At 31.7% G+C, this 20,409-nt stretch overlaps 1 protein-coding gene across 1 annotated transcript; it reads right to left on the reverse strand.

Annotated features, from left to right (window-relative positions):
• Window positions 1-166: 166 nt before the first annotated feature.
• On the reverse strand, window positions 167-20,049 carry LOC144858864 (alkaline phosphatase-like). The gene is made up of 10 exons (XM_078715000.1): window positions 19,949-20,049; window positions 5,233-5,280; window positions 4,230-4,462; window positions 3,707-3,881; window positions 3,366-3,541; window positions 2,725-2,926; window positions 2,265-2,405; window positions 1,636-1,827; window positions 1,372-1,509; window positions 167-1,238 (listed from the first exon to the last, which is right to left on the reverse strand). Exons 1-10 carry the CDS (start codon window positions 20,004-20,006, stop codon window positions 958-960), a joined length of 1,644 nt encoding a protein of 547 aa, XP_078571126.1. The 5' UTR covers window positions 20,007-20,049; the 3' UTR covers window positions 167-957.
• Between the last annotated feature and the right edge of the window lie 360 nt (window positions 20,050-20,409).

Below are 20,409 nucleotides of genomic sequence, written 5' to 3' on the forward strand. Positions count from 1 at the left end.
TTATTACGGGGAACAGTGTACATATTTATTAGTGTTGTCTTAATTATTAAGCACTTTGCATTAGCAAATTTTTTTTATACTATTTTTTTTTCAGAATATTTCACTAAAGACTCAGGAGAACATTTTCGCAACCTTATATTATTTATATTAAAATCAATCGTGCCATTTAAAAAAAATATATATTGCATTCGCTGCATTATTTATTATTGTGTATAATAAAACAAAATGTTAAGGAATGTTATTTTGGTTTCTGTTATTTGGTTCATATCGTATTCATACTTTTTTTGTGCTGCACATTATTTTTATTCGCAGTATCATTATATCGTATATTTGCGTTTTCGTTATCGTAAGGTTGCAAAACCTCCCTAATTTCTATAATCTACTTCTTATTGGGACAATACTTCACCGATATTGATGCTTTGATTCATGTGTATAAAAGTAGGTCTCTCGTATTAATTTTTTTACTCGGCAATCCGGGCACTTAACGGGCTTTGTCTTTAATATTCTGTCAAATTTCTGTCCGAATATTTCAAATAATTTTACTAAATACGGTACGTTTTTCCAGAAAATATATTGTCTTTAAAGATTGGTTCTCTATTTGGACGCAACGCAAGGACGTAGGCTCGCCTAAGTAATTTGACCAATCACGACACGATAGAACGTCCGAACCGTCGCTTGTGATTGGTCAACTCACTTTTGTATGTTGCGCGTACGTCGTTATGTTGCGTCCGAATGGTAACCAAGCTTTATAGTATACATAATATAAACTCTCAAAGCTTCAGGGTGACTAATCCTTCATTTACCTTGTTTTCTGTTTTAACTTATTCGAATAAAACAGTCGGAATGTAACTCTTTTAAGTTAAGTTATGAACCAACCTGATCAATTGGAAATGTCAAAACACATACTAAACTGAGAGAATACAAAAATTCTGCAGCATTCCAGGTACAGTACTCTTACTATTCGGCCAGAAACCCCCTGAACAATAGTACCGAGATGGACATGATAAATGTAAGGAATGTTGGATAATGTACTGAGGCATCACTGCCAACGATCTCACAGTGTTCTTTATTATAACCAACGCATGAGGTGTACTTCATTACGTGCATGATGTAGTTTTGTTCGTGGACGCCGTGGAATAAGTGAGCCATTGGTCCGCTGGCGTAGATTGCAACATCTTCACCGCCATGCGTTTCAGAACTTTTAGGAACCAATGCGTCTTGCTTATAGTCTTTGTCCTCTGTAAAAAAAAACACCATATTACAGAAAATGTGGATGGGCCTACAAGCAATCAATAATTGATATAATAATAATACAATTCTATTAAAAAACTAACAAAAAATAGAAATATAATACAAATTTATTGAGTTCACCTGTATCGACTCCTCTGTTATCTGGTCGGTGACCAGTTTTATTGTACGATTCAAATACTTGCTTGCCACCTGGGCCATTTGCATAAGCCAGTGTGGTGTATGGTAATCCATCTGATCCGGTGTCATTATTTACAAGACCTGAAGGAAGGGGAAAAAACAGTTTAGACATCTTTAAAATCCATTTGGATATCCATGACAAACAGGTAAACGTTGGCAAAAAAACATATGCGGGTTAGAAAATAAATGATTGTTTCATATTATTACCTAGAATTGGATTTCCTCTGTCGGGGTAACCACCAAATGATAACGTGTGGCTGTGATCTGCCGTCACAATAAGTAATGTGTCGTCTTCACTTGTCATCTCTTTCGCCTTAGCAACAGCCAAATGGAATTGATTCAGTTCATTCAATGCGTCGTATGCCCTTCCTCCATGATGAGCATGGTCAATTCGACCACCTTGAATATTCAAATAATATGTAATTAAATAGAATATTATAGAACTTTTAAATTTGTATAACAAACCTATTCTTGCCATTGCATAGTTAATTATCGTAACACGAGCTGTTCATTATTTTCTTCCATTTTAATATTGAAGTTACTATTACACGGTTGTGAATAAAACAAACCGCCATTAGTCAATCGTATCTTTTCAAAAAATAAAAAATGTTCACTCATAAAACATTTGTCATTTGTAGGCATTATGTATATAATCATTAAGACGGCCTATCATCATGAATTTTAGATTAACCATAATACTTATTATGTTTGAATTTCGCTGTGTAGACCATTTTGGAATAATTCACATTTTGTGTATCCTCCATGTTGCAATACATGCTCACTATAGTACTTCGAATCAAATATCAAATGCATTTAACCTGAAAAAAATTATTTACTTTCAACCAAGAGGAAATATCCCTTTTCATTCTTTTTTAATATCTTAATCGCTTTTTCTGTCATCTCTTCTAACGATGGATCACCGTCGTCTGAAGTATCTCTATCTGATTCGTAATCCATATGTGTACGGTCGAATAGTCCTATAAAAAGGAAAAGAAAGACAAATAAATGTAACGCTGTTTCTTTTCCCAAATTGAAGACAAGTGAGTTTTGCTCGTTGTATACCATACCATTACAATTCTTTAAAAAAAATCCTAAATGTTTTTTGTTTTGCCGATTCCATCCTAAACGGTGTTCTTGATATTTTAAATAATACATTATTTCAGAAATATAGTTTCAAAATAAGCTTAATTTATCATGTTGTTTGTTTTAACTGTCCGTTCGTAACTCTTGTTTGTGTCATCACATCAACTAGTTAGCCTAAATCATCAAGATAATGTTCAAGTTTTAGACACCTACCAAGTAAATAATCTATCTTTTCAGCATCGATATCGTCAAATTGGCCTTTATTATAAACATATTGTGTAGTTTCTTCTGGCCGTAGTGCTAACCATTCTTCAATGAGATTCCGTTTGTCTGTCCTTTGTCCAAAATATCCCTTACTTTGAGGATCAGCTGTGGTGTTTGGCGTAAATTCACGTCGGCCACCTCCCAACACAACCTAAAAGATAAATAAGTATTATCTTTTTATTTTTTAAGATTAGATTAAGCTTTGAAGTCCAAACGTCTAGTGGAGCCTTAATCATTAGTCATTCGAAAGAAAATGATACACACTCAAGAAGAAGAAACGGTGTTGATTGTAACTGATCGATGTGATCGCCTTGCGGTTGTTGCTGTTAAGATTCAAGTACTTTATAAATAGTATACACATTTAAATATTGTTTTCCACTTGGACGCAGCGCAACAACGTGGAGGCAAAATCCAAGTGAGTTGATCACAGGTTACAGTGCGGATGATCTATCGCGTCGTCCCAAGTTAAGTTAAAACCCAGCTTTGAACAAAGTACAGTCGCCGTGTGGATTTTCATTCAGTAATCAAGTTGATCATTGCGAGATCAACAATATTTGAGATGTTGGTGATTCTATTGGTTAACAATTTACCTGAACCTCTGTAGCATTTTCAATCAGTTGCAGAGCAATATCTTTGCAGCCTAAGGCAGCTTCTTCTTCTGGTATGTCACTGTTATTTTCCCAGTCACGATCTGGACATCTTGCGTATGCAGCAGACGGCGTGGCATGAGTCACCCGCGCAGTTGTAACAATCCCAGTCGACTTTCCTAAATGAGAAAATGAAAATATTAGTTGAATATTTCCTTAAAACCAGAGCTTAATGTGTACGCTACTTTTGCAAGTCCGAAAGGTTGATTCTATCGAACACAAAACCTCTCTCTATTGTACTCCACCTTCGACCTGCACTCAATAATATGCAAAATTAAACAAACCTGCTCTTTGGCTTAGATGCAAAATTGAATCCACTGCTGCTGATTCGGTTGATGCACAACTTCCACGTTCCACGTGATCATCCAGGCCGACCACACCTGACTTCGTTTTTACCCCGCTCAAAAATGCACACGCGGTTCCTGCTGAGTCCGAAACTTGCGCATCCGTGTTGTAAGTCTGTAAAATAAAAACTGAGTTAAATTATGGAGGTATATTTACATTTATTGGGTTTATAAAACTACGTAAGGATATTTAAAGATCTACCACCTTAAACATTAGATTACTATACGACAGTATATTAAACTGATATCACAGCAAGAACATTCAAACAATGCATATGAGGTAGCATGTACTTTTACAATAGAACACTCTTAAGGTATATCGACCGAATCAGATTTCGCTATATTGTCTTACCTTGTCCACGTGTGTAGATTGTGTATACAAATAATTCTTTCAAATCTGGCAGTATTATAAAAGCAGGCAAATGCACTGTATGATTAAAGCAACAAATCGTATCTAACTTACCTTACTTAATGCGACATGAGGAAACTTCTCCCATGATAGTTGGAATTCTTCACCCGTTTTGCCTGCAAGTTGCCCTACAAAAACTCTTCCTGCTGATACTGTCGCTACGCCCATTCCATCTCCAAGGAATAATATAACATTTTTTGCTATATTTTGATTAAGGTTTTGCGCACGTAACGCCTTTTCCAGCTCATCTTCCGCCAAATCATTCCAATACTGTGCGTATTCCTCAGCTGAAATGTTAAAAAGATATTTAAAAGATGTTTCGGTACTGCATCATCCACATGTGTCCATTATCATATCCAGTAGCAAATTCCGGACAGCATATCATGTATTTCACATGTGACACCTGTAGGCCTATCAAGGCCATTGTATTACCCTTATTCTAACCAGGGAAGAGGATTTAACCTTTCATGAAGCAGGCATGTGATAGCCTACACATGATATGCTGTATACGGAATTTGCTTATGGTTACTGGGCAAATATTGTCCTATATGGAGATACGGCACTGAGAATTGATAACCGCCCAGATAAATGCTTAACAAAAAAGATGATACAATCTATTTTAAATGAACAATCTTTTCGGACAAAGCACAGTGGCAAATTTAATAACATTCATGAAATTGATACATTAAACAAACTTAAGACTAAGCAACTACGGTTTGTTTGCAGCTTTAATCTTAACTCCATCAATCGATATTAAATTACGGTATTCTCATGCCTGCACACATGACACTGTTATGTTAGTTGTTATTAAAATTATTTTTATCTTGAACAAGATCAAAATCTAAATGGTCTGAGGACCCTTCACATGCATTAGATGATTTAAAGCTCTGTCTAAACTAGTTTGACAAAAAAAGTGTGATGTGCCTAAATATGGTAGTGATATGGCCAAATATGGTAGTGATATGCCCAAATATGGTAGTGATGACATCATCAGAGCTAACTCATGAAATTAAATCAATGTCAGAATGAAATTTCAGCTCAAAGAAAATATACTTACAACCTCCACCAGTAATCTTAAATGTATGATCCTTGTTATGACATTTTGCTGTTCAAAAAAATCAAACATAAACATTAGTTTAAAGATCGAATTATTATTATGTGTGTAAATGAATTAATAAGTGAAGGTAAATAAAGGTATTTTATAAAGCATTCGGTCGAAATTAATAGATTTAGAGTTTTTAGAATGTTTACTTCACAGACTTGTCGCAAACATACATGGCATTTCTGATATGATAGCGCATTTTTATTAACTAGATTACTCCAAACTTTGAAATATTAGGCGTATAAAGGTTCTAACAGTACAGAATATAAGTTTATTTATTTATTTTTTATTTTCAATCTTTCTACATAGCAAAAAAACAAACATGTAAGTATAACAGGGGAGTAGCGGAAAAGCAAAAGTATAAAACTTGTCATCTTGTGATGTGCTTGACCAGCCCCTGTCAACTTGAACGATACAATAAAACCGACATTTAACAAATTTAGAAAAATACATAGAAAAATATGGTATAATAAAATGTTAACAAAAGTGTTATAAAAATGCAATTGCTATCTGAACAAGTTAAATAACAATATTTACTCAACCACTATGCTCTTATGTATGTCATGCATTAATTACGGTGTCAACGCGTACCTTGCAAATTGCCATCATTACTGTAGTGATTATTAATCAGTCTCGTGCAAGTAAAGTTTTAATTAATTTAGAGATGATAATTGACAAGTGCTTGTATTGGATGTGTGTATACATAAAATATAAAACGCAATAAGGTTAGCGTTCCTGTTTATTACAATATTAATTTTGTCCTAGCAATGTTTGTATTAGTATAGAGTGGAATAACATTTCTTCGCAGCCTAGGCATGTATATTTGCGCAATGTTGTTTCTCGCTATGAAGTAGTCGCGTGGTGGAGGAATAACTATTTGTGGGTACCGGCACCTATTGAGACCCCTGTGCAAATTTACAACAAATGTTTGTATGGTTACTTTGTCGGCTGTTAAGTAGGGATGATAGTAGAAAATCTAACCATTAAATTTAACCCTTGAATTCTAAACGCTTTTTAAAGGCATTTTTGTTTACTTGTCCACTTTTAGAGTAAATATAACTAGGCCCTAAAATATTTGAGAGGTTAAAAGAGACAATGGTAACTAACAACCTGCAAGTCTAATGTTCAAGTGCCCGATTTCACCATTAGTCGAATTACATTTTGTTTCATATAGGCCTAAGTTATGTCAACTTAATACTGTATTAATCTATTATGTACAAATCTCAAACATTATTTACATGATGATATTTCAAAGGCAATCAAATTAGCTTCCCACAATGCAATATCATTGACAATGATGCGCTAGGTTATTCAATATAGAATATGGATCTTGTGGAAACAGTATACTATATTGGTAATTGGAACAACGGATCTGAAACTCAGTCTTTTAAAGATTCCATATACAATTCACTAACAGTAAAGTGATCAGCAATCGAAATAGTAAAATTTAAAATCTCAATTGAGCTAAAGCAACTAAACTGAGATTTTCTGTCTATGCGCTCACTCTCAAAATATTCACATGAGAATTCTTTGTCTCTGTCCAAGACGAATCTCAACGAATCAATTTCCTACTAAAGTGGATTTTCAATGTCCAAAATATAATCATCATACACCCATAAATTCAGGTCAGATGTAGTATCTCTTGTACTTTTTATGTGCCGAAGTTGTTATGAGAAACTTATAGCTTATAATACGTATGTTAGAATGTATCTGACACTTAACCCTGTAGGCAGTGATACAAGTGTGGATATAAGGGATTGTGATCAGCACATAAGTACGCAAAGTCGGCTACATTAAAATAGTATTGGATCAGAAGTACTCACTTAAGTGGAATTACCATTAATGTTTGACTGGGTATATAAACCTAAAGTAGATCGAACAAACTTAAGTGTTATCCGTAGCTTGACTTTAAATTCAGTACGAAAAACACGTGTTTTACAATACAATCATGATTAATATCAGTAAAAATGCCAATACAAATCACTTAATTGCTGTATATAATTGAAAATTCATATTAAAGAGGTATCCTGTTGTGAAAATATATTTATAATTTACAGAATTATTGAAAATTAAGTAAATAATATGATGATAATTTGATATGATGATTGTGACCTACCAGGTAAACACGTAAATTTCGAGGTGCAATTTAGGCTAAATGAATTGTATTTTTAAAGTTTGCTACCATATTTTGCCTAAGTCCTAAAAAAAAAAATCATACACAGGATTTAAAAGTCATATTATGACGATTATAATGATGATCAGTCAAGAATGAACGTGCATATAACAAAATTGCACTTTTGATGACGTAAGAGTTCAATGGAGTAGTTATTTAATAACATGTGACTGATATCATTCAATCAAGTGCAAGAATATACTTAGGTGTTTTATAAGGTACAATACAAAAACAACACTTTCATGAATTAAAAGTCTCTTCCACTTTATTCAATCGAGCTAGAACTTAACCTCTGGTTCTATGTGGGTCAAGTAGGGGTTTCGTTTATAGGTCTGGTGTGTGATAAATGAAACAGAATACATATGACATATAAATATAATAATTATGTGAACCTGTTGTGTATAACGTTCTCATGTGCAACAAAGTATTTCTCTTTTATGACCATGACCGAAATAATTATGTAAAAAACTATTGTTCGGAAAATAATTTTGTCACAAATAATTATTAATAATCCGTTTTGCTTTTTATCACTGTTGATCTCCTTCAGGTAATTGCGGATACTATTTTAAGTTGTTTGATTTTCACTCTTCCCTGATTTTTACCATTGTTTTACTCTTCAGCCAACATTAATCACATGAAAAGTGTTGAGTTGTTACTGTTTCAAAACGAAACCCGTAATTCATTTATTTTCAAGGTCTGATTACGGAAATCCTCGACTTAATTAAGTATAATTACGGGAACCACTAGGCCTATTTGCTGTATTGTATTATGCATTAATTAATTATAATTAAAAACACGTTTGTTTAACAACCACCTATACTGATATCCCGTCCCACTCATTCATAAAATACATAAATATACAAAAAGAAAAAAAACAGATGAAAAGAGGTAATTAAGAATGACGATTATTATTTTTACGGCGGCCGTGGGTCTATTAACTGTACTTCTAATAGTTTATAAAGCGTCCTACACATCGTGAATCCAGTGAAATGCCTTCTTGCATTGATTTCATATATTTGTCTGTTTTCCTGTACAACCTCAACCCTTTTTAGTCGCAACTCTATAGCTCGCTATGTCGGTTGTTTGGTCGGTAAACACTAACTTGAGCACGCGACTGCAGCCATGTGTATATGGCCTTGTTTTTGTTATCTGTACTATGATTCTTGGATTAAGATTTTTTCTTTTGATATGGATATATTAATCATGGTATTCCGAAATAAAAAAAATAATGATGAATGAATCCCTCAGAAATGTAGGTTAACAAGGCCATATACATGGCTGCAGTCACGTGCTCAAGTTAGTGTTTACCGACCAACCGACCGACATAGTGAGCTGTAGAGTAAAAATGAATAAGCGAGGCTTATGATTAGAATATTTATAAGCCAATATAAAAGTATCTATTTTTGACATAAGAAATAAGAGCATAATAAGAGTGGATTATGACGATGAATCGAACACGTGGGATATGAGAAATATCTAGAATACAATATAAGCTATCTACTTATGTCATCCATGCGTTCCCAGCGGTATTATCATGTTTAACCTTATAGCTATATTGATAATTTCCGATAACTTTACACAATGTCATTACTATTAACTGTACCCAGCGGTACTTGATTATCCAATATACAGTTTACTATTAATAAGGCTATCTATTAGTGTTCAGTATTAGCAATTCACTTCATACATAATAAGAAAGGTTAGCTGCCTGTGACTTTAAAAACGTGATTATTATAACAATAAACATTACGAAAGCTTAATTCCATTTCGATATAGATCTCTAACGATTTCCACACCATGATATTATGGTAATCGAGCAAGTCATTGAGAGATACGGTTTAACTTAATTATTAAGTATACGGTACATTATGATTATTAAATATGAAGAATGTTAAAGAGTGGCAGCTACATGTATCTGTAATTCTAATATAATATCCACTATATTTAACCTTAGTCTGATTTAGGTGAATATATGCTTGTGTTACGGATTGGGCAAAAACAGGTACATATAGAGTATAACAAGTTATTACCATAAAGGTACTTAATTGAGGTTAAATTATTTTTGGTTGAATTTCGCCCTACCTTATTAATTTCGATCTACTGTAATTTCGCATTCATGATTCGTCTTTGTTCTAAACCTAAGGGAAGAGTGAAATTACTACCTCTATTCCCTGACCTAACGATTCATTTTTTGTTTCATTCTTTCCCCGATTGCAACTGAGTGGCTAGCTAAATATGCGTTTATACTGTTTTACTTGGTCTAGGCCTATAACATAATGCATTTAACTTTTTTTTTAATTGATATATAGGCCTATGTTTAAATTATGTGAAATGTTTTTACTCAACACAATAAATCTTTATTATTATCTTTATATGAAATAATGTAAATATCAAACAAAAACAAATAACTAAACAGGAAGTACTAAATAATCTGACTACATTAATCAAATTTTGGATATGTTTAATGTGTTTAATGTATGAATATGTTTAATGGTTTAATGGTTTTAAATTTATATAGCGCAAAATACAAATACTCTATGCGCTGTTTAGCACAAGTGTAAAAATTAAAATTTTGATGTAAAATATGTTTCTTATGTTTAAGTTTGTTATAATCGTTCGGTATATTAGAAGATTTAATTCAGCATCAACTTGAAGTGTTTTAAAAAGCTTAACTTAACTAATATGCATTTCCGTCAAACGAATTGGTACATAATTGACCAATGAGATTAAAATTAAAGATTTCCGTTTAATTTGCTGTTTTCTACGTCTTTTTTTACAAGTATTACTTTTTATACTTTTTATACAAGTATTAATTTTTATACAAGTATTACTTTTTATTGTGACTTCTTTCTGGGTGTGGTAGTCTAAAGCTCTGTCTACACTTTCAAACTTGATGTGACAAAAAATGTGATGTGGCCATATATGGACATGATGATGTCATATCACTGCCGTCTAATTTATAGATCCAAGAATTACCACTTCCAATATTGCGGAAGGTAGAAATCACAATAATTACTGACAAGGCGTAGACGTGCTTTACTGTCCAAAGGTTCATTTCAATTTAAAGGCCCTTTCCAATTACAATCTTTCAATTAAGGGTCAAATGTTGGAAGTCTGGAATATGTTGCTATAGAAAGTATAATGTTAACACAAGTGGTTTTAGACATTTGTACTTTCTATATACACCTGAATTGTTTATCAATAATATAGGTTTCTTTTCATTTCATCAACGTAACGATGAGAGGTATAGAATACAAATTATTAAACCTCAGAAATTATAATAGAATAATCCATTCATTAATCAAATGATAAATTTCGTTTACAAACATTATTACTAAATACCTCAAAATATCGGTCTTTCCAATTAGGCAATAAAATAATCCTTCCTTTGGGACACCTCTCGCGAACACTGTCATATGAAATCAATTAAAACAATTTAATTGGCAATAGGCCTTAGTATGTTGTAACACGATGACAAACTCCTATTCAAAGGACACTCCTATTAAGAAGATATCTTGGGTTTAAACATGAATGGTTCAGATTCCTATATTCATACATGGACATGTTTTAAATTGAATTCGAAATAGTTTGACGTACAATTTCAACCAAGCAATTAAATCAAGCACACACACACAATCGAGCACACAGGAATGTATGTATTTCTGTGTCAAGTGTTTAATAGGCAACATCATTAGACATGGAAAACTACTATAGATTGCGAACATGAACCAATTGTAAATTGTGAGATTATATAATTATATTTTAAATGCAACACTATCAAGCATGCGTTATCTAAGAATACCGATGAGTCCCAAATGTCACATTGAAACAGAGAAAGGTTTTATCACGCTTGTGTTACTTACACAAGCAGAAATATCCGATATCGACTATTAACATCAGCGTCTAAGCTTCAATTACGAATCAGATAAAACATTCATTTTTCAATGCACTGTTGACTATCACTGATGCATTGAAAGATGCACCAGTGAGAAGATTCATGCATTGGCTTAGAACGGGGATACCCTACGGAATTCCGCATTGAAAGATGCACCAGTGAGAAGATTCATGCATTGGCTTAGAACGGGGATACCCTACGGAATTCCGAATAAAAAGACATCGGGGTCCTGTGTGAATTGAACATGCATAACGGTGTAGTATTTAGCTAAAATGTCAGCAAAATATAGCAACCATTAATTAGAATTTATTCAGAGGGTCATTTGTTACAAACAAACAAATAATTATGTTGAAGTAAGGTTGACACTTTGTTAAACTACACAAGAAGAAAAACTTGCAATGGGGTTAAGATTACACGCCTTTTGCTTAAGCTCTGTCTACACTATCAAACTGGTTTGACAAAATGTCAGAAAATATAGCAACCATTAATTAGAATTTATTCAGGGTCATTTGTTACAATGTAGTGTTGAAGTAAGACAAAACAACTTGCAATGTGGTTAAGATTATACGCATTTTGCTTATAATCTCTGTCTACACTAATCAAACTAGTTTGGTAAAAAATAAATATGATAGTGATAACTATGAAAGTGAAAGTTAACGAATCATCAGTTCATTGCAATTGCATAACGATGGTTAACAGATTCTCAGAAATATTACTGGTAGGTAAATACTGTACTACAAAAAACAATATTTTAATGAATTCTTATAGTAAAAGCGCATATATGACGCAAGTCCATTTCGCTATATAAATGTGTTTGTATTACTGTTTGTGTCCATATGAGTATAATCATAGACAGAATTTGACAGTAAAAGGATGAACAGACCAAGATAGTGTTAATTTGTGTTTTGTCAATAGTTCACAGGTAGACATTACGATTATCACATTAATGTGTGAATATAATAATTTTAAACCATGAACTATTTTTAGCAATTATGTAAATTATACTAATTTAAATAGACATGTAATAATTATAAAATAACATTGTATCAATATAAAAATTGAATCTTTCCAAGTTAATCGAAAATAATATAATCCAGATAAATTGTCAAAATAGAATACGATGTTTGACTATAATTGTCAATGAATTCGTTGATTGTCGTCTTAATTAGATCACGAAGGAATAATTCCTTCTCGAATGACTGATACATGTAAAGCAATTCCTACTAAATACAGAATTGTGGCCGAAAAAAAAGACCAGTCTAAAGTCAATAAACAGTGTGCCGTATCGCGTCTTCTGACAACAACGGTAACGGTAATAATTTATATAGAATCTATGTTCCGCCCTGTAGTCCATGGGCCAGGTCCAGTTTTTTGTGAAAGCAGTATCAAATTGGTGGCAAATGCTACCATACATTTTTGGAAAGCTTAATATGTCTACTTTTTAGAAATCCATGATAGCAATGCCAATTGTACAGCTTAATAGTCATTTTTTAGGATTATATAACACCGCCTACGGAAAATATGCAACACAAAATTTTGGGGTAGGGGGTAACACTTTTGCTAATAACTCGGGATTTAATGAACAGATTTGCATTTTCTTGGTATCAATATGTAGTGTATAGACTGCTTAAGTGTAATATATTTTTCTAAGTAAATCCAACAATTATTGACGCCATTAGAGGTCAGAAGGTCATTGAACTTTAATAAAAAATGATTTTTTGTCTAATATTAACTTATAACTTTCAGTTTTTAACAAAAAAAATACAATAGATGTTATGCAAACTGATGTTTTCATGAACATATAGACCCAATAAACAAGAAAATTGAAGTTAAAGATTAACAAAATATGAATATGCTGTGTATTATGAAGAAATTTGTTGTTTTTAGTAATTTGTAATCAGTTACAATTATGGGGTAGGGGGTAACATTTTTGCGAATAACTTACAATTTAGTTAACAGATTTGCATTTTCTTGCTATCAGTATGTAGTGTATAGATTGCCTAATTGTAATATACTTTTTAAAAATGAATCCCGCATTTGTTGACATCTTTAGAGGTCAAAAGGTCACTGACCTTTAATAAAAAATGCAATTTCTTCTAAATTAGCTTATAAATTTCAATTTTAAACACAAAAATACAAGATATCTTATGCAAACTAATGTTTTCTTAAGCCTATAGACACAATAAATTGAAGTTAACTTTTTTTCAAAATTGAATATGCTGTGCATTATAAAGAAATTTTTTCGTCATTAGTAATCTTTGACAATAATGGGGTAGGGTGTAACGTTTTTGCAAATAACTTAAGATTTAGTGAAGAGATTTACATTTTCTTGTTATCAGTATGTAGTGTATGGATTTCTTTATTGTAATATGCTTTTAAAAAATGAATCGAACATCTATTGATGTCTTTTAGAGGTCAAAGGTCAATGACCTTTAATCAAAAATGCAATTTCTTCTAAATTAGCTTATAAATTTCAATTTTAAACACAAAAATACAAGATATCTTAAGCAAACTAATGTTTTCTTAAACCTATAGACACAATAAATAAGAAAATTGAATTTAACAAACAAATATTCTGTGAATTTATGAGGACATTCTGTCTGTTAATAGTAATGTATTATTAACAATTATAGGGTAAGGGGTTACATTTTTCCTAATAACTTTGTATTTAGTGATCACATTTGCATATTTTTGATATTAATATGTACTGCGTAGGTTGCCTAATTGTTATATTCATTGTGAAAAAATAAAACGTAACATATATTGACATCTTTGTAGGTCAAATGGTCATTGAACATTTAAAGAAATGCAATTTCGTCCAAATGTAACATTAATAAAGTTTCAATATTTAACGCAAAAATACACCAAATCTAACTTTTTTTTAAACCTATAAAGACAATGGACAAGAAATTGAAGTTAAAGATTAAAAACAAATAAACATGTGTAATAATATTAGGAATTGTGACCGTAATAGTAATTTGTAATTATTAAACATTATGGGGTAAGGGGTAACTTTTTTGCTAATAATTTTGAATTTAGTCAACATATTTTGCATTTCTAGGAACCAATAAGTAGTATATAAACTGTTTAATTGCTATATATTAAAAAATTATCAAAATGTTAGGCCTATTACCAATAGATTTATGTGGTTTTTAACTTATTAAACCTATAGAAAAAAATTCACCGTTTAGTATTGTTATGGGGTACGAAATAACAAAATGCATGACTTTTTGGAAGGTATACATTATTTGATTTATTATTAATTAAAATAAATGAATTTTAAATACCGTATTAGGATAATAAATATATCTTTGATGTTTTATTATTACATATTGATAATAATAAACATATCCAGCTTCTGTGTTGTAAATTGTTTTTTATAATTTACATATTCTAAACATTCAATTGTCTATAGTAATCATAGAAATTGTTTAGATTACCAATTATATCTTTTATTTGTAACTGATAAGATATTCTAAGGTTATAAGTGTTCATCTGGTTTGCAAATGCAAATGAGATAGTTTTCTAAACAAAACTGTTATGGTATTGTAATATTACAGGACAATTACATTTTACTTCATCTTGATTCAAAGAAAACAGTTAGTTCATTCAAACTCATTATTATGTCAATTTTTTAGATTTTCATATTAGCTGCAGTTCCACATCTTCCACATACGTTTGAAAGAACTGGGTATCTCTATGTTTTCATATCGCAGTTTGAAGTATGTGCCATGTATCTTGGCATGGTCGAAGGTGGTTGTAAGTTTTCCCCATTTTGATCAAGGTTACCATTAATATCTATTAACCAATGTTTTAACCAAGAACACTGGTGCAACATGTTACGGTCTTCAGTCTCTTTGTATTTTCTGGACTTCTGGAAAGGACCCAAAATATTGTGTCGAGAGAGACATTGACATGGAAATTAACAATTATATTGGAGGATAACTCTGACACAACCACCTAAAGTTAGGTGAGAAGGTCCAGTCAATACAATTTACACAGGAAGGAAAAATCATATCTGGTACATCTTCAGAAGAGACTGTCATGCATACTTTACATTTTCCTCTTTGCTCACAGACGCCACTGAGCCAAATAGTGTTTCTATCCATTGTTGGATGCCCTTCACATCTCTAGAGAATACAGACTGAAGACTATAACGTGCTGTACCAGTGTACTTGGTTCTAGTATTTTCGTCAGCTTTTTCATAACATTTTAAAAGATATTAACGGTAACGTTGATCAAAATCGGGAAACTTGCAAAGTATCACATTCCAAAATGTCAAGGAACATTGCACAAGATCATACTTCAGTTTGCGATAACAAAATCATGTCTTTTTAAGATTTCTATATATACCCAGTTGTTTTAAATGTTGTAGGCTTTACTGGAATTTGACGATGTAATATAATAGAATTAATTTTTCTAGAAAGTGTGAATTGCTAAACTGCAGCTGATATGCAGATCTGAAACATTTACATATTGTTACTGAGTTCATTTTTGTAAACCAAGATACAGGAAAATGTCAGATGAACATTTATAGAAAAAGAATATCTTTTAAATACAAATTTAATTGGTAGGCCCTAGTGTCATTTTTAAAATTATTAATTATATAAGTCGATTAATTGATTTAAAGTACAATCTGTAAAATAATAACAATTTATACAGTATAGTCTAAAAACAGTAGCTGGAGGATATGTATTTAAAAAATAACCAAATACCCTATCTAAAGTAGTGGAGCTGTAGCTTGGTGGTTAACGTGCTTGCCTTCCAATCCCAAGGCCCGGGGTTCAATCCTGACCTAGTGCCAGGCTTGTAACTCACGACTCTTTCAACTCCACTCCTTAAGCCTTAAGTGAGACTATTATAAAATAGTTTATCCACCCTGTAATTTCATGATGAAATAAATGTTTTTATAAAGCTCCTATCCTCATATTAAAACAAAATCATTAATTTTTTTTTCAATAATGTATACCCTCCAACAAGTCATGCATAATATTATTTTGTACCCCACAACAACACTAAATACTACAATTTTGTCTACAGGCTTTAAATAAAACTACACAACCACTATTGGTAATATTATTTGAGATTAAAATGTTGCATAATTTTTTGATATAACAATTTTTAATTTATACAGTTTATACAGTACCCTACTTATTGTTACCAAGAAATGCAAAATATGTTCAACAATGAATTCCAAAGTTATTAGCAAAAATGTTACCGCTTACCCCATAATTTTTAAGGATTACAAATTACTAATACGATCAAAATTCTTCATATTGTTAGGGCCTATACATGTTTATTTGTGTAATCTTTAACTTTAATTTGTATTTGTACATTGTCTTTATAGGTTTGAAAAAAAACCCAGTTTGTAATAGATTTGTTGTATTTTTGTGTTTAAAATTGAAACTTTATTAATGTTAAATTTGGACCAAATTATATTTTTTGTTAATATTCAATGATCCTTTGACCTACAATGATGTCAATATGTTACGTTTTATTTTTTCAACATGAATATAACAATTAGGCAACCTACACAGTACATATTAATACAAAAAAATGCAAATTTGATCACTAAATACAAAGTTATAGAAAAAATGTTACCCCTTACCCTATAATTGTTAATAACAAATTATTATTAACGGACAAAATGTCTTCATAAATTCATAGAATATTTGTTTGTTTAATTTCAATGTTCTTATTCATTGTGTCTATATGTTTAGGAAAACATCAACATAAGATCTCTTGTAAGTTTGTGTTTAAAATTGAAATGTATAAGTTAATTTAGAAGAAATTGCATTTTTGATTGAATGTCATTGACCTTTTGACCTCTAAAGACGTCAATAGATGCTGGATTCATTTTTAAAAAGTATATTACAATAATGAAATCCATACACTACATAATGATAACATGAAAATGTAAATCTGTTCACTAAATCTTAAGTTATTTGCAAAAACGTTACCCCCTACCCCATAATTGTCACAAATTACTAATGACGAACAAGTTTCTTTATAATGCACAGCATATTCAATTTTGAAAAAATGTTAAATTCAATTTTCTTATTTATTGTGTCTATAGGTTTAAGAAAACATTAGTTTGCATAAGATTTCCTGTATTTTTGTGTTTAAAATTGAAATTTATAAGCTAATTTAGAAGAAATTGCATTTTTTATTAAAGGTCAGTGACCTTTTGACCTCTAAAGATGTCAACAAATGCGGGATTCATTTTTAAAAAGTATATTGCAATTAGACAATCTATACACTACATACTGATAGCAATAAAATGCAAATCTGTTAACTAAATTGTAAGTTATTCGCAAAAATGTTACCCCCTACCCCATAATTGTAACTGATTACAAATTACTAAAAACAACAAATTTCTTCATAATACACAGCATATTCATATTTTGTTAATCTTTAACTTCAATTTTCTTGTTTATTGGGTCTATATGTTCATGAAAACATCAGTTTGCATAACATCTATTGTATTTTTTTTGTTAAAAACTGAAAGTTATAAGTTAATATTAGACAAAAAATCATTTTTTATTAAAGTTCAATGACCTTCTGACCTCTAATGGCGTCAATAATTGTTGGATTTACTTAGAAAAATATATTACACTTAAGCAGTCTATACACTACATATTGATACCAAGAAAATGCAAATCTGTTCATTAAATCCCGAGTTATTAGCAAAAGTGTTACCCCCTACCCCAAAATGTTGTGTTGTATATTTTCCGTAGGCGGTGTTATATAATCCTCAAAAATGACTATTAAGCTGTACAATTGGCATTGCTATCATGGATTTCTGAAAAGTAGACATATTAAGCTTTCCAAAAATGTATGGTAGCATTTGCCACCAATTTGATACCGAAAAAATGTCTGGCCCATGGACTACTGGATAGATACAGATTCTACGTGGGAAAAGCTACGCGGTTTTCCGCTTACTGCTACCCGGCGCTCGTCTGTGTAAATTGTCCTTTATACATATTTTAAGCGATATTGTTCTTTCTTTTTTGACTTGTTATTCACATACAATGGCCATTTGACCACGAGTTGTAAACCCGGTTTGTATTTTTATATATTTTTGGAAATAAATAGATTATCAGGAAATTAATTTAACTACATGCGTTCTCGTTTACGATTCAAACTATTATGACTATTTTTTAGAAGAAATTATATTGTTATTTTAAAACGAAGCAGCTGTTTACAATGTTGATAATAAAGGTTGGTTGTCGAATGGCAGCTTTTCACTTCAGTAAGACAGAATGTCAACGTGACAAATTCGATCATAATTCAAATGTTTTGATATCACAATTCATTTAAATTCTGTTAACAAATTATAATAAATTAATTAATTAAGTTGATGGTAGAATGAAGATACACGTTGTATAGCAAAAATCGAAACAGAGCCTAATACTCAAATAAAGAAGAATGTATATATGTTATAGGCCTACACCCAAAACGACGATCGGATCCGGAATGACGGATGTACTTTCGATGGAAAATGGAATGAATACCGATTATAAACGAGCATAAAATAGTACGGCGAAAATAGTAATAGTAAAGAAAATAAAATTTTACGAAACTGCAGGTGGTGACTTTGGGGGTGATTTTAATCATTAGCTGTGAATGTGAACAAAAACCCAACATGATGTAATGGCAGCAACACCGCCGCCGGTGCAATGTTGTGAAATGGGAGATTTTGCAATGACGACGGATGGATCGGATGGTCGTATATCCTATCCTAACCCCACTTGATAATCACATAAAGAAACAACTTTTCCGAACAAACAGTTTAATGTTAGCTATAATTATGAGGGTAAAACACCACGTAGTAATCACTTGTGTCAATAGGCCTAACTGATTATAAGTCTCAAATTGATAAGTCTCAAATATAGTTTAATCCATGGAGTAATTCTTTACTCCATGGTTTAATCACTAAAGCTAAACCGTATTCATTACAAAGGTATCCCTGATGAAAGAATAATAGATATAGCATAAAACTATAATCATGATTAGATTAATTCTTTTTATAACACAAACTTTAAAAAAAGTTAATAGCCTATATCTTAACAATTAATTTCCGCTTGATGATATCTTTTATTTCAACTTTTGCCGCTCAAAGACCAATTTAAAGATAGTGTTTCAGCATTATGAGACAGACTGATTTATCATTCTAATGTCCTATGTACAAACCATGGAGTATTCTTTACTCCATGGTACAAACACTACTCATGTTGGATTTTCAGCAAGTAAACTGTAGGGGTCAACATGGTAGACTTTAATTTAACACTACTACCCTGTTTGAATAGATTCAAGGGCCTGAACCACATTAGACTCAAGCTGGGCCAATGGTTATGCCATCTGCCCTGATGATTGCCTGTACAATGCACTTATTATTGATGCCCGTATAAATAATTGTTATTTCCAAACTGAGTTGTTACTGTGGGTATTCATTGTAGATATTTACAACATGTACTATTAATTTAATTTTTATCTAAATATAGACGTGTTTTTTTGCACTACTATAGCATGGACGTACTTTAGTTTAGAGTAAGCCTCCGTGGTTTATCTTAAAATAAGGAAAAGATCAATTTTATACTCACTTTGAACGTACACGAAACAGACAGACAATAACACAACTGGATGAAGGGACCTAAACATTTTTATATCAACTCTCACTGACGTCCTACTACCAGCAAACAAAATCTTTCGACAATGAACATTTTCAGTTGGCATAGCGCTATATCAGTTGTAATTTTATGATAGAGGGCCGCTTGTGTCGTCTGATAATGACTGTAATCACAGATTGTAACTTGTCGCACTAATAATCAAGTCACACTTCGTAATCACGATCTGTCATTGTTGCATTAAAAACAAATTAATTGGTTAATTTTATCCAATTTTCATAACGTTTAGCCTATGAATTGGTACTGCATTGTTAAAGGCCTACGGTACGCGTTTACCATGTTCTTGATGTTTGATGGGAGTGACTAAAATTAGAGATTGCAGTGGAGCTGTAGCTTGGTGGTTAACGTGCTTGCCTTCCAATCCCAAGGTCCAGGGA

Source organism: Antedon bifida, chromosome 2 (assembly GCF_963402885.1).
Source record: "Antedon bifida chromosome 2, ecAntBifi1.1, whole genome shotgun sequence".
Lineage (NCBI taxonomy): Eukaryota > Metazoa > Echinodermata > Crinoidea > Comatulida > Antedonidae > Antedon > Antedon bifida.

Coding starts and splice junctions, on each gene's coding strand:
- LOC144858864 (XM_078715000.1), bottom strand. CDS start 20,006: ATGTTTAGGTCCCTTCATCCAGTTGTGTTATTGTCTGTCTGTTTCGTG. Junction 4,463..5,232: donor TAAGATTACTGGTGGAGGTT/GTAAGTATATTT, acceptor TTAACATTTCAG/CTGAGGAATACGCACAGTAT. Junction 1,828..2,264: donor ATATTTCCTCTTGGTTGAAA/GTAAATAATTTT, acceptor TGAATATTCAAG/GTGGTCGAATTGACCATGCT.